The following is a 14,038-nucleotide window of genomic DNA, read 5'->3' on the forward strand; positions in this document are numbered from 1 at the left end:
TAAAATATATTTAAAAGTAAATATTTGAACTGCATGAATATATTCATAACATTTTTAAATGTATTTGAATATTGAGTAGATATAAGGAATGATCAAGTTCATAGGATTTAGCAAAATTAATAGAAAACTATTATTAATTTCAAGAAACAAACAGGGTAATAATTACTTATTGGTGCATACACAATTAAAATATATCCGGCTATGCCCCAGTTTTGTTTTAGTTAAAAAATTTGTTCCTAGCAACTTTGGACACAGACTTAACTCAGATTGAAAAAGACTTAACAACTGTATAAAAACCACCCCTGTTAATAATGAATGTCTTCAAACGACTACCCTGAATGTGTAAACTAATATTCCACTAACTCTCATACAAACTCAGTTTTCTGTTTACCCCATCTCTAGGAAGATATACATTAGAGATTGAAAGGGGGAAAAATAGAGACAAATATACTGATAGCAATAGAAGAATATTCTGGGCTCCAAATACAGTTAAGTACAAGGTGACTTTCTAAGAACTATGTATAAACACAAATTTATTTATTTATTATTATTTTTTGGTACTGGGAATTGAACCCAGAGGCACTTAACTATTGAGCCACATCCCCAGACCCTTTTATTTCAATTTTGAAATAGGATTTCTCTAACTTTCTTAAAGCCTCACTAAATTGCAGGAGCTGGTTTTGAACTTGTGATCCTCCTGCCTCAGTCTCCCCAGTCATTGGAAATAGAGTCATGTGCTACTACGGCTGGTCTAAGAAATTTTTTGATCTTAAATTTTTATATGTGTTTTTTGCCAAGACTCAGCTGCCTGCAAATAGTTCTGTGATTGGACTAGATCCCATTTCTACCACCTGCTTTTACACTATTCTTACCAAAAAAACTCTTAAATATGCAGTCATATCACATGGCCCAAAGAGAATAACCCCAAGATTTGAAATGAAACAGAGAAATTATTTAAAATACTGATGTTGAGACAACATCTAGAGGTTGGTAAATCCTTTCGCAAAATACTGACAGTTTTCAACACATCTGTGAGTGATATAATTAAGTCTCCAACTGATATAGCATTTGGAATGATTTTGGTGATAGATGACTATAATTTTTTCTCATCACTCTTAGGAAGTTAAAGAATTGAGTGGCATTAGTGGAATAGAATTTCTTCCATTTACAAAAGCAAGTTTTCTTATGGTTTCTATCTATAAAAACAAAACCTAGGAAGAATTGACTCTGGACACTGTTTTTGATTAAGCAAAATATTTACCCATTTGAGTAAAAAGTTTGTCTATTCATATAGATAAAACATATCATTAACATATACATTAATAAGTATATAAAATAAATATATATTTAAGTATTATCTATCCAAATGTGTGATATATATGATTTGATCAGTTGTATAATATTAAAAATTATAAAAAATAATATTTTTTACTTAGATTTTCATGGTCACAAAACTTTTTTTAATGCTGATTTATAAATATAATCTTATAGCAGAGAAAATAAGATATCAATACAAGATTAAAAATAAGATTAGGATCAAATTATGTGGCAGAAGCGATATGAAAATATTTATATGAGCAAAATATGAAATTGTGTAACTTCTTTTGAAGTAGAGCTTGTTCATATTTATTTAAAGGCTATTAAGTGCACATCAAATCAGGGTATTGTTTTGATTTTTTGAACACATTAAAGTAAAAATTAAAAATTTTATTTTAAAATGGATATAATTTATAGAAATACAAATTATAGGTTTGCAAAGACCTCAGGTTATGATTAAAAAAAATTAGGTGGCCAATTCATGGGTATACATAATTTACAAAACTGTTTAATGGGTCATAAAAGAAAAAAAAATGTGACTCTTTACATCATTTCAATAGATTTGAGATTTGTGTTCATTCAGTCTATAGAGATTCTTAATTCTGTCCTAAAATTATGAGATATAATCCATAGAACCTTATAATATGTATGAAGTACTTACATTCATAATTCAGTTTATAACTTTATGTCTTTATATACATGTCTGCTTTGCAGAGATTCTTAGATCACATACCAAATTAGTAGTTATTTAATACCAATAGTATTATCTCCATTTTGCAAATATGTAAATAAAGCCACAATAGAAGTTGAATTATTTGCCCTAAAACAACAATTAGTAGTAAACTAGGGATTTGGTGTCTGAATAAAGATTTTGAGTCTTAATGTAACTTTTTAAATTTTTTTGTACACTGATACCCTGTTTATAAACATTATCCTCATAAAATGGAGAAATATTAAAAAGAAAAAAAAAACTTTTATGGCTGTTCAAGGAATTTAAGTAGGAGAATGGTAAACATAGCATTCTGTTATCTACAAAATTAACTCTGTGAACTAGCCCTGTGCTCTGAAAAATCTACATGAATAGTTTTGCTATATCGGGCAATACTCTATGAATGTTTCTTTTTTTTCCTATTTATAATTTATAACACAGTTTTTGCTAAAGATGTTGGAGACTGTAGTTTTGCTTTGTTTTTAAACACAAAGTTAACCATAGTAAAGTAGGGTAGTTATAGTTAACTTTATTCACCATACTTAGCAGGTACCTGGTACATTAATCCAAATAATTAATTTAACTCATAATAGTTTTATCCCATAAGGATTTTTAATAGCCCCATCTTACAAGTGAAAAAACTAAGAAATTAACTTGCCCTGGGTTCCACAAGAAATAAGATATTTGAATCCCAGTGTTAACTATAATCACTACATTATGCAGAATAAAAAGAAAAAATAATAATACAAATAATAAGGTCTGGGAGCAGCTGGGTTTGTGGCTCAGTGGTAGAGCACTCGCCTCTCACATGTGTGAGGCACTGGGTTCTATTCTCAGCACTGCATATAAATTAATGAATAAAATAAAGGTCCATCAACAACTAAAATATATATTAAAAAAAAATAATAAGATCTGGCAATAATTCAAATTCGAGAGTATTTTTAACATCTCTTGGGAAATTCTTATCAACTTAAATTTACTTGTAGGGAGCTTGTTCAAAGTACATTCTTCTTTTCTCTGGGTACACTCCCCAATTTATATTTTTAGGCAGAGTTTGTACTGAATTATGGTTTCATTTTCTCAATAGAGGACACATAAATATGTATTAATGGCTACTTTAGTTAATGATACCAAGACCAGCTTTAATTGGTAGTGCTATGTAGCCATTCTTTATTCATAAAATAAAACTTGTGCTTGGAAAACTTTTTGCAGAAAAAAAAATATTGCAAAAAGAAAAATCCAACCAGGACCACCAGGAATTATAAAGATCCTTGTAAGCGGGGGAGGGGGGGGGATTTATTTTGTTTTTTAAATATCTCTATTCAGTGATACTGTAAAGTAGCACATACTTCCTTTGACAAAACACAAGCTTTTCTGCATATCCATTTTGTTTCTTATTCTATCATTTCTATTTATATGCAAATATAATACTTTTAATGATAAAAAGATGCTTAGAGGAAGGGAGTTTAGTTGTTAATGTTGTTTTTAGTTTAGCATCCATATCATTTGTTCCCTGGCTTGGGGAAAGAGGTATCTGTACCTACCATCCAAAAGGATAGACAAAAGGAGAGTCTCTGGGCCTGATGGCTTTCCTGCTATTTTAAACACCTCATGCCTGCATTTTGAATATAGTTTTCTTTCCCTTTATAGCTCCTGAGGTGAAAGTCCAACTTCTCCAGGAGGCAGCTGCCAGGGAGACAGCACTTTGCAGACAGAAATCTCCCACAGCGGTTCAGAGCACCTGCCAGTTAGCAAAAATCTTGAAGCTCTTCCAGATCCAAATATCTCACATTCAAGTCCATGTGTAGAAAAGCAAGCTGGTTTAGTTGAATTCAAAAATTAAAAAGTAGAGATGACAAAGAAATTTCCAAGTTGATCCATATGTAAAGCTTTGGAACAAAGCTATTCCTAAACTAACTTTGCAAATATATGATACCTCCTCCTTTTTAGCACCATTATATTCTCTGCTTCATTGGTCACTCTTAGATCTTCGTCCTTAAAGTGGGGATAATATGACCTGCCTACCATGCAGAATGTTGTCAGTGTTTAATGAGATCATATATAAAAGTGCTTTCTAAGCCTCTTAACTTATACAATCATGCAGTAGTGAAACTTATTATCATTGTCAGGAAATGGTGATGATTATTAGAATTTAGTAACAAGACCAAAACAAGTTTTTTTGTTTGTTTTGCTAGTCAGTATTTCACAGTTTCTTTAAGCATGATGTATAGAATACCTTTTGTTCTACTCATGCTTTTGGGGGAGAGGGGTACTGATACTGATGTTGACCGGTGACGAGTCCTTGCTTCCCCGATGTTGAAGAATAACACCAAAGAAGCACGCTGAGGTAAGGTCAGAGTAGAAATTAGAAGTTTATTAAAGGACAGCAGAAAAGACTTCTCCCGGAGGAAGAAGGGGACCCAAGAGGTGGAATCCGTGGAAGTGCGGTTGTTTCCCCTTTTTATAGTTTTGGTGATGGAATGTAGGTGGGAAGGGTTAGGACACAGGTGGGCCAAATGGGCAGGAAGGACTTTTGGGATGGGCTTATCACTTCTCTGGGATGGGTTATCTCCAAATCTGTTGGGGGCTGTTTCTTTGAGGGGGACTTTGGCCTAGGGCCTTTTTGGGACTTCATTAACATTCCATGAGTTGTCCTGTGTTTTCCCTGAGTCATTCTCAGCATGGCCTCCATTTTAGATTTCACTCGATATTAGACCCGATTTACCTAACTAAACTGACTGCCTAACTTTAAATCTGGCTTCAGTACTAGGGATTGAACTCAGAGCTATTGGACCACTGAGCCACATCCTCAGCTCTATTTTGTTTTTTATTTAGAGACCGGGTCTCACTGAGTTGCTTAGCACCTTGCTTTTGCTGAAGCTGGCTTTGAATTTGAAATCCTCCTGCCTCAGCCACCAGAGCTGCTGGGATTATCTGCTATATGTGCCACTGCACCCAGCTCATGCTTGTTTTAGTAAATGCTAAGTTACATGTTAAATTGTTTACAGATAACACATTCAATTACCTCAAATATTTGTTATTGCTATTTCTAAATCAAGGCATTATTACATGAAAGTTTGAATTGAATGTCAGTGGAAAGAATATGATAAAGCAATTTGGGGAAATATGTAGAAAAGCATGTTTTAATTATAAGTTAAATAAGTGATTCAGATGTTTAGAAGTGTGATCAATCCATAATCAAATTCAAATATGAATGATTCCCTAGCATTGAAAATATTGAAATTGCACACACACACCACATGTACACATACATACATATATACATATACATACATACACACAAGTTTAAATAATTAAATTGTGCCTTAAATTAAGACTGAAAAATACAAATGTCTATGTTACATTATATTAACATTCCTAGCTTTTAGGAAAGACATAGGCATAATTCTTTGTCAACTTTTAGGCATAGTTCTACATAAAAAAAAGCAAGAAAAATTCAAAGAGCTTATTATTTTTTCTAGGTTTAACTCCCTGTAACTTATAGCATCAAAATTTGGTCTTGCCAGTAACTGATACCTTTCAATCCTTTATCCAGGATATTTTTAAAAAGGTCTTATCTCAAAGAAGTACTAGAATAAGTATATGGAAAATAGATTTATATCCCTCACAAAATAAGAAATCAATGTTATTTGTGCATCAATATTTTTTTTCCTTTTTTGCTACTATAAAAGAAGAAAAGTATGGCCAACATGGTATATAACTCACATCCTGAAATTACATTTACATGCTACATTAATATTACTTAGGTAACTAGGCATTGAGTTTTAATGTATATAACCTCAGCATTTCTATACATTGCAAGTTTCAAAATATAAATCTTCTATAAGTTACTTAATGTCTCTAAACCTCATTTTCTTCCTTGTAAAATGGGCATAATGAGTATTTCACAGAACCTACCTCTAAGGTTTGTTGTGAAGACTGACAGAAATACATGCAATATTTTTAGAAATGTGTCTGGTATTTAGCAGTGTTAGTATTATTATTCATACAACCGTATTGAATTGTTACTTGCAGAAGTGTATTTCTCACTAGATTGCTCATTTGAAAAAAAATCATTTAAAAATATTATTTTTTACTATAAGGGTGAGTTCTTCATTAAATAATTGAAACTCATTGGACAAATTACTGATATTATAGATTTTTCACCATATAGGACAAGGTTTCCCATACTGCCAATTATTGCCAAAATAATGAGAGAAGGGTGTGGTGGAGAACACCTGTAATCCAAGCAACTCAGGATGTAGATGCAGAAGAATTGCAAGTTTGAGGCCAGCCTCAACAATTTAATGAGACCCTAAGTGACTTAGTGAGACCCTGTCTCAAAATAAATAAATAAAAATAAAGAGGGTTAAGGATGTAACTCCGTGTCCCTAGGGTCAACACCAAAAACAAAACAAAATAATGAGAATCATTTCTGTCTCAAATTAGTTCTAAGAAAAAAGCTTCATATTAAATCAATCATAATATTGCTAAAATGCTATTATATAGGAAATATGTCATGATTTATGCATACATAAATTATATGCAAGTTTATGTATACATACAAACACATTATCTAGAGAATAACTTTCCTGAAAAATATGAAAAGAAAATCCCTTAAAAACAAAGATGGGTGGGAGAGGGTATAGAATTTGTTCTGTTCCATTTAATTTCCACTTTACTTCCCTTACTGCACCTTGGCTTGGTAGTCAGGATGTCAAAAATTTCTTTGAGAGTAGAATTCACCTGAAGATTATATGGGGTTCTAAATAGTTTTGTATACTTTTGAAAATTCTCCTTCTGACAAAAGTAGTACTTTGTGATATAATGAAGGAACAAAGAAGTACAATGTAGGCAACTGGCCAAATCCCTTCATAGAAATATTGTTTTCACATGGTTTAACTTTGAATCCAAGGGAACTTGTGCTTTCCTTCTCTTATTGATTAGTGCATTTAATAAGGGCTTTCATTAATCAACATGGCTTGAGAAGAGCTGATCTATTTCCATGGAGCTGAGCAAATCCTGCTATATTCAATACCAGTGATGGTGCTCAGGCTCATGTTCAGGGATGTTCAGGGATGAGAACTGGAAATATAAAAGGGGGAAAAAATCATTCCTAAGTAACAGATTTTTTGCTTGTTTGTTTTGTTTAACAGAGCTTTAAAAATAATAGTAAGTTAATTTCCAGTAAACACTCTGATGTCCACCTTTCAGACTTAGTCATCACAGGAGGTAGTATCACAGGCAGGATCTGTTAGCATTATTCCACCCATAGTACTAGCAGCTTCTCAAATGGGACTTCATACCCCCATGTTGGGAGCCACCTAAAGTATAGTAACATCATTTATAAGGGGGCTCATGAAAGACTTCAGGAGCAGCAATACCATCCTTCTTAGAAAAGCATTAACTCCTGGAGCCAGGGTTTATATAATTAACAACTGTGAAACAAAATGAAATGTTCAAGTTATTTGCTGTACATATTCCAGTATCCAGATGTTTGGCACTATGTATACAAAACATCCATATGATTGACTGAAAATTTAAGTATTTGTCATTATATTTGGTATGGTGTTAACACAGCTTCTTCTGAAGAGCATATTTTTAGAACTTCTTTATTCATCACCCTGAAAAGTAGGTAGTCTAGCAAGTGCTTTTTTTATTTTATTATTTTTATTTTTTTATTTTTTGCAAGTGCTTTTTTTAAAGTGGAAAAAAAAACACACACACTTTCAAGAAAAGCCATGCCATATTCAATTAAAGAATATATTCATTATTGAGCATTTTTATTTAGATTCCTTCATTTTATATACTTCAAAGAGATTCTAAGATCATTAGCTGCTAAAATGTTCCATTGGGAAGTCCAGAGAAGAAAAATATTATCTGAGTTTGCCATCAGGGAAATGTGGCTTCATTCTGCCCATTAGTGATCTGACTGTTCTCACTTTACCAAGCCTCTCCTTTGGACTCCATTTTGAACAGGAAGAATGCTTTACCCTGTTATAAAATCCACCACTGGTTAAGAGTGAAGACAAGCTTGGTGATTTTTTTTTTAATAGCAAGGATAGTGTAAGAAGACAGTCATTATTATACAAAATACATGTATGAAGATTTGAATTTGGTGTCAACATACCTTATATACAAACAGAGATATGATAAATTGTGGTATAAAGGTGTATTAAGAATTGTGATGCAAAAAAACAATAAGAGCTTATGTATAATGGCATAATTTGGCATGAACATACTCGATATACAGAGTTACAAAAAATTGTGCTGTGAATGGATAATTATGAATATAATGAATTCCACTATTGTCATGTATGTAAGAAATAAATTTAAAAATTACTACAAAGAAAAAGAGTGAAGACAAAGTTTTGATCAAGTCGTAACCAATTATTCCCTTTGTTTTTTCATCTTTTAAATAAAGATAATAGTGGCATCTGACTCAAAGAGTTATGTGAGGATTAAATTAGACAATAAAAGCAAAGTGGCTAACATAGTGCCTAACACATACTATGCAGAATGTCCAGAAGTTTAAAGGAACTCTAGAAGTGTAGTCAGGTGGTGTAGCTTTTTCTTATTTCAAGTACCTATTTAGCGGTATATATGATTTGCTCATTCATCTATGTCATATAGCAGTTATTGTTTGTGTTACAAATATTTTCATTTAATTATATGCTATTATAGTTCATGTAGGTGTAATCCTGCCTTCCCAACTATGTTGCACTTGATAAATTTTTATATACTTTACTAAATTATTACTTTTTTCAATTATGTCTTACTTTTGCCTTCATTCAAGCACTCAACACACATTTATATTTATTGTTCTTTATGTATATAGGTCCTTGGAATATACAGACAAGCAAATAGACACATTCCTGAGTCATCTAGCTGAGAGAGGAAGAAAAAAAAATCAGTCAAGTAAATATGGTACCAAATGAAAGTTGTGAGAATAATGGTTATTTCTGCTATTTAATATCTTAGTTATCTTGATGAAGACCTAAATCAGAAAGGAAACAAATTGTGCAGAATTCTGGGGGAGGGAGTTTCAAGCAGAAGAAACAGTCAGTGCAAACTAAACATGCACACCTGGCTGTTTGGAAACACACCTAACAGATTGGTCTAGAGCAGAGTGGAAGAGAGTGGAGAAGACAAGGGTAGGAGAGCCTCAAGGACAGGTTGACCACCAGCTGGATTGTGTGTTCTTATGAATGAAACAGGCTGGGAGTTGTTGATGATCTGATTTAAACTCTAAAAGTTTCATTCTGTTTATTGTGGGAAGAAGAGACATGGATGTAATATCATGGGCAGGAGCCAGAGACTCTCAGAATGATCCAGTTGGAAGAATGATGATTTAATAACCTCATTTTCACTCCCTGTTCTCCATGAGGGCTATTCATGGACATGCTTTCTCATCCTTTTTTACATTATAAATTCTGCATGGACTAGGAATCCAACAGATTTATATGTTGAGTCTCATTCATGTGGTCTTTCTAATGTATGTCTTGAAAAATATTGGGGTAGGACCAATGACCATTATAAAATAGAGTTATCCTCCTCAATGAGACATAAAGGACTCCCTTTAGTTTTCCCACACAGTGCAGTAGTTAAGTTCTATTCTTCTGTGATGACCTTTGGCATGCCAAAACAGGGGAATAACGCTTATGCTAAGACTTGCTGGTTATTCTCTTAACCAATGTCTTCCTCTACACCAGCATAAAAGTAAAGCTGCTACTGTCTCTAGGGAAAGGGAATCGCCCAGCAGAGTGCTCCGAATCACACTTCCATGGTAAAATATCCATTAATAATTAATTTTCTGCTTCTTTTAGAATAGGACAGGTTAAGCAGTTGGTCACATTCAGTAAATAAGAAATTACTTGCGGTAATATCTGCAACATTCTAATCATCTTCCCATTTCTGAAACCCATTTAAAAAGTCTTTGATCTGCATTACAGTGGAAAGGACACATTGAATGTGGAAAGAGAAGACTTGATTATAAATTCAACTTTGCCACCCACTAATAATGTGGCTTGGGAAAGTCTTTTAACCTAAACATCTCTATTTGTTTTCCAGTGATTAAGGGCAAAGCAGTCCATATCCTACTGGGCTGTAATGAGTACCCAATATGACAAACTGCAAAGGCTATGAATGCAGCAGTCACACAATAAACACTTGATGAACCCAGATGCTAAATGACACAGTCCTACACATGGTATTTAGAGCTCTACTCTACAGCAGCGCAAATGTGATCTTGCAGAATGAGGAATATGGTCCCCTCTATCTTCTTTCTGCATATCATTTAAAATTACAATATACTGTAATTGTTCAATTATATTATTAAAGGGGTTTCATTTTCTTCATTAAATACATAAGGAAAAGCTTTTCAATTAACAATGACCTTTAAGACTTCTAGTAGTTGGGATTCTGTAGACGGTAAAGCTGTCTACAAATTAGATTCTGCAGTGTACCTTGCTGCTTACTTTTTCACCCAGTGATTAGTTTCATGCAGTTGGCAGCAGCCTGCCCTGTTGCCTTCAGCTTGCAATTTTGCAGCAATCTCAAACACTGTGTTCAATCCCCCAAGGTATTCTGTGGAAATGCTGTCAAACTATTTCAATGTATGTGTGTTTTCATTCTGTAGCTGTGCTTTGTACTCATTTAAGAAAACCAGTCTTTAATTTGTAACAGAACGTTTTCAAGATGAAACATATAATTCTAGTCCTCAGCAAAATCACTGGCATATGACCACAGCCTTCTGTTGTAAATCTTCAAGTGCTTGACTGCTATTAGATACAAAGCTGTATTTTTGAATCTTGTTATAGAATATGACTTTGAGTAAATGGTTTCAAAATCAGACTTAAAATATACAAATTGCTATTATGCTTGCCATCATCATATGGCTGGTCCCTCTTACCCTGTGTCCCTTGCTTTTTTGTGCTTTCATGGAACACCTCACTCCCTTTCTTCTACCTGGTGTTACCCACATGTCACACCTCTGTTCACAGTGCCCTGTCCTCCAAACCCCTCAGGGACTTCCTCTTCCAGAAAGTCTTTTTCTACATTCCCAAACCCCTTTCCTGGGTCCAGCAACCCTGTCTTGTCTACAATGTGTCTGTACATGATATAATAAAAATATTCTCTTCTGTGTAGTAATAATTGATTACTCAACTAGTCTTCCTTAGTAGTCTCAAACTTTTACAGAGAAATGGTAGTAGTACCTTTTGAATCCATAAATAAGTACTTATAAATATTTCAGAATAAATGAATGCTTCCTAGAAAAACTATTGGACAGTTTATTGAAAAGACAGTAAAAATTTGCTCCTGAAAGTATTATATTAGCTTTGCTACATTTAATTAAGACAGCCATCGGTAAAAGCAGTTTACAGTTTTATCAATAAAATGCAGTTTATAGTTTCTGGGTACAGGCTCACCACTGGGCAATTAAAAATAATAATAACACATGTGACATTATTCTATGCTTTTTATATCTGGTTCATTATATTCAGAATTGGAATAAATCAAATCCGTCTAACTCAGAGACCTTTACTACTGCTCATAATTTCTAACAAAGAAATATGTTTTAATGCAGAAAATTGTTATTTGAATTAATTCTACTTCACTCAGATTTGTTAGGATTTTTCATCCAAACAGGATAAAAAAGGAGTTTGATTGTCCATTTAAATATATTGAAACACCTTGCCCCCCCCACACACACACACACAAATGTATGCAGGTATTGTTAACAGATTTGCATTGGGAATGAAAGTTGTATCAGTATCCTGTCTCCTGAGTTTGATGTTTGCATTTGATGTTGTGCTATTATTCAACATTTGGAAATAACACTCAGACCAAAGATAATGTTGTTTCTCATTTTCACTTTGATTAATAGTGTTCTGTCTTTGGTAATTTTTAGGTGTTATTTGGAAGATGGAGCTTCAAAGGGTGCCTGGCTGAACCGGTCAAGTATTATTTTTGCTGGAGGTGATAAGTGGTCAGTGGATCCTCGAGTTTCCATTTCAACATTGAATAAAAGAGATTACAGCCTCCAGATACAGAATGTGGATGTGACAGATGATGGCCCATACACATGCTCTGTTCAGACTCAACATACACCGAGAACAATGCAGGTGCATCTAACTGTGCAAGGTAAGCCTTTCCAGAGGTGCTGTATTGTGAAGGACTGTATTTTAAAATGTTTAGTATTTAGATATCAAAATGAAACATAAGTAACAATATTGAAAGATATGCTGTCATTGTCTTCAGAAAATTATATTCCTAAACACCATTAAATGTAAGGGTATTGTAGGCATAGAAATCCCCAAAGATCAAGAAAATCAATATTGGTTAATGCCAGATGATGATTTTTGTATGTTTACTTCATAACTTCCTTTGAATAATGTCTTCTATAAATCTTCAAGAACCAATATTTAATACACTAAAATAAGTATTTGAAAACTATGATAAATATATATTGAAATATTAAACTTATAATTTTTTATCTGCATATTTATATAGATTAGTGGATTTCATTTTGACATATTTATATATTCATAAAAACAGATTTTGATTAGTTACACTTCCCAAACCTCCCTTACTATTCTTTCCTCACTTCCCCTGACCCTCTTCTTTTATTCTAAAGGTCTCCCTTCTACTTTCATGGAATTTCCCACTTTTTCTTCTTTTTTTTTTCTCTCTAGCTTCCACATATGAGAGACAATATACAATACTTTTCTGAGTCTGACTTAGATTGCTCAAAAGCATGGTCTTCAATAAACTTTTTGAAATATGATGGTACCTATTTAAAAGCAGTTCTCTTAGCCTCCAAACACTTTCTCCATCCAACTTCTGTTTACATTGATTCAAGGCACAATGAAAAGTGGCAGTGTTCTAGAATTACTTTATTTCAACATTGAGTAATTGAAAAAAATATGTGCACAATGCTTTATACTTAGATTTACTTTCAGTAGATCATAAATCATGCTAGCTAACTTATAATCTCCAAATGCAAACAGAACTATCAAATTATTTTGCTTCTGTTGCATACTAAAATGTAAGAGCTACATACCCCCAATTTTAGTACATTTCAAGAAATGTGCAATTATAATGCTAGGAAACCGGAAAATGTATATTTTTATTGCCCTTTACATTATTTACTTGTGCTCTATAGATTAATCATGTCTTGGTTGTATAGAAATATTATGCTCTATGGAATTCAAAAATAGCATTGCAATATTTCTAAGTAAAATTAATAACAAATTCTATGATAATGTGGTGCCAGTGCTTGCATGCTTAATGCCTAATGGAAAAAAATTGAGGGAGCAACTTTGTTGTACTTCTCTGAGTTTATCCTTCAATAATTCAAGGGTAAAATGTAATTTAAGTATAAGACTTAAGTTTGGAAAAAATAGCCTATAATTTTTCTAATTTGATCTCTGTTGTCTTATGTAAAAATAAACTGGAATGCAAACACAACTTAATTTATTAATATGTATTTTTACAATGTGATGAGGTTAAACTTCTTAATTAAATGATTTGATTTAAGGAAAAAAAGTATAAATTGAAAATAAATCAATGAAATTCCTCAATATTTTTTTGACGCCGATTGTCACATATCGTAGTGCTGCACATTATTATAAAGTGTTGTATAAGAATATGATAAAGTTTTTACAGGACTCTATCTTTATTCAGAGATTATTCTGGGACTCCAAAGGGCAAGAGTTTGTCCAGCTTGAAAAACTGACATGAGATTACAAGACACAAATACATTTTTCTGTTATCCACATGTAATCTGTTCTCTTGTTCAATTCTTTGCCTTTTGACCTGAGTTTCTAGACCAAAGACTACAAAAGATTTTTATTATCTGATGAAAAAAAATGGGCATAGACAAGATATATTTGAGTCATTTAATTTACAGACATTTTGCTGGTACACTGTAAATTTATAGGTTTAAGTACTGCATCTCTGAATACTCAATGGGTCCTCTTTTTCTTTTTCCATTCTCTCTTTTTCCATGCT

At 32.9% G+C, this 14,038-nt stretch overlaps 1 protein-coding gene across 1 annotated transcript in view; it reads left to right on the forward strand.

Moving 5' to 3' along the window:
• NEGR1 (neuronal growth regulator 1) overlaps positions 1-14,038 on the forward strand; it is an 805,991-nt gene that overhangs the window by 311,795 nt on the left and 480,158 nt on the right. The window contains exon 2 of the mRNA XM_081305503.1: positions 11,937-12,169. Coding sequence (XP_081161629.1) covers positions 11,937-12,169 — 233 coding nt within the window. The remainder of the gene's footprint in view (positions 1-11,936; positions 12,170-14,038) is intronic.

This window comes from Spermophilus citellus, assembly GCF_964194105.1.
Source record: "Spermophilus citellus genome assembly, chromosome: 9".
NCBI classification, from domain to species: Eukaryota; Metazoa; Chordata; class Mammalia; order Rodentia; family Sciuridae; genus Spermophilus; species Spermophilus citellus.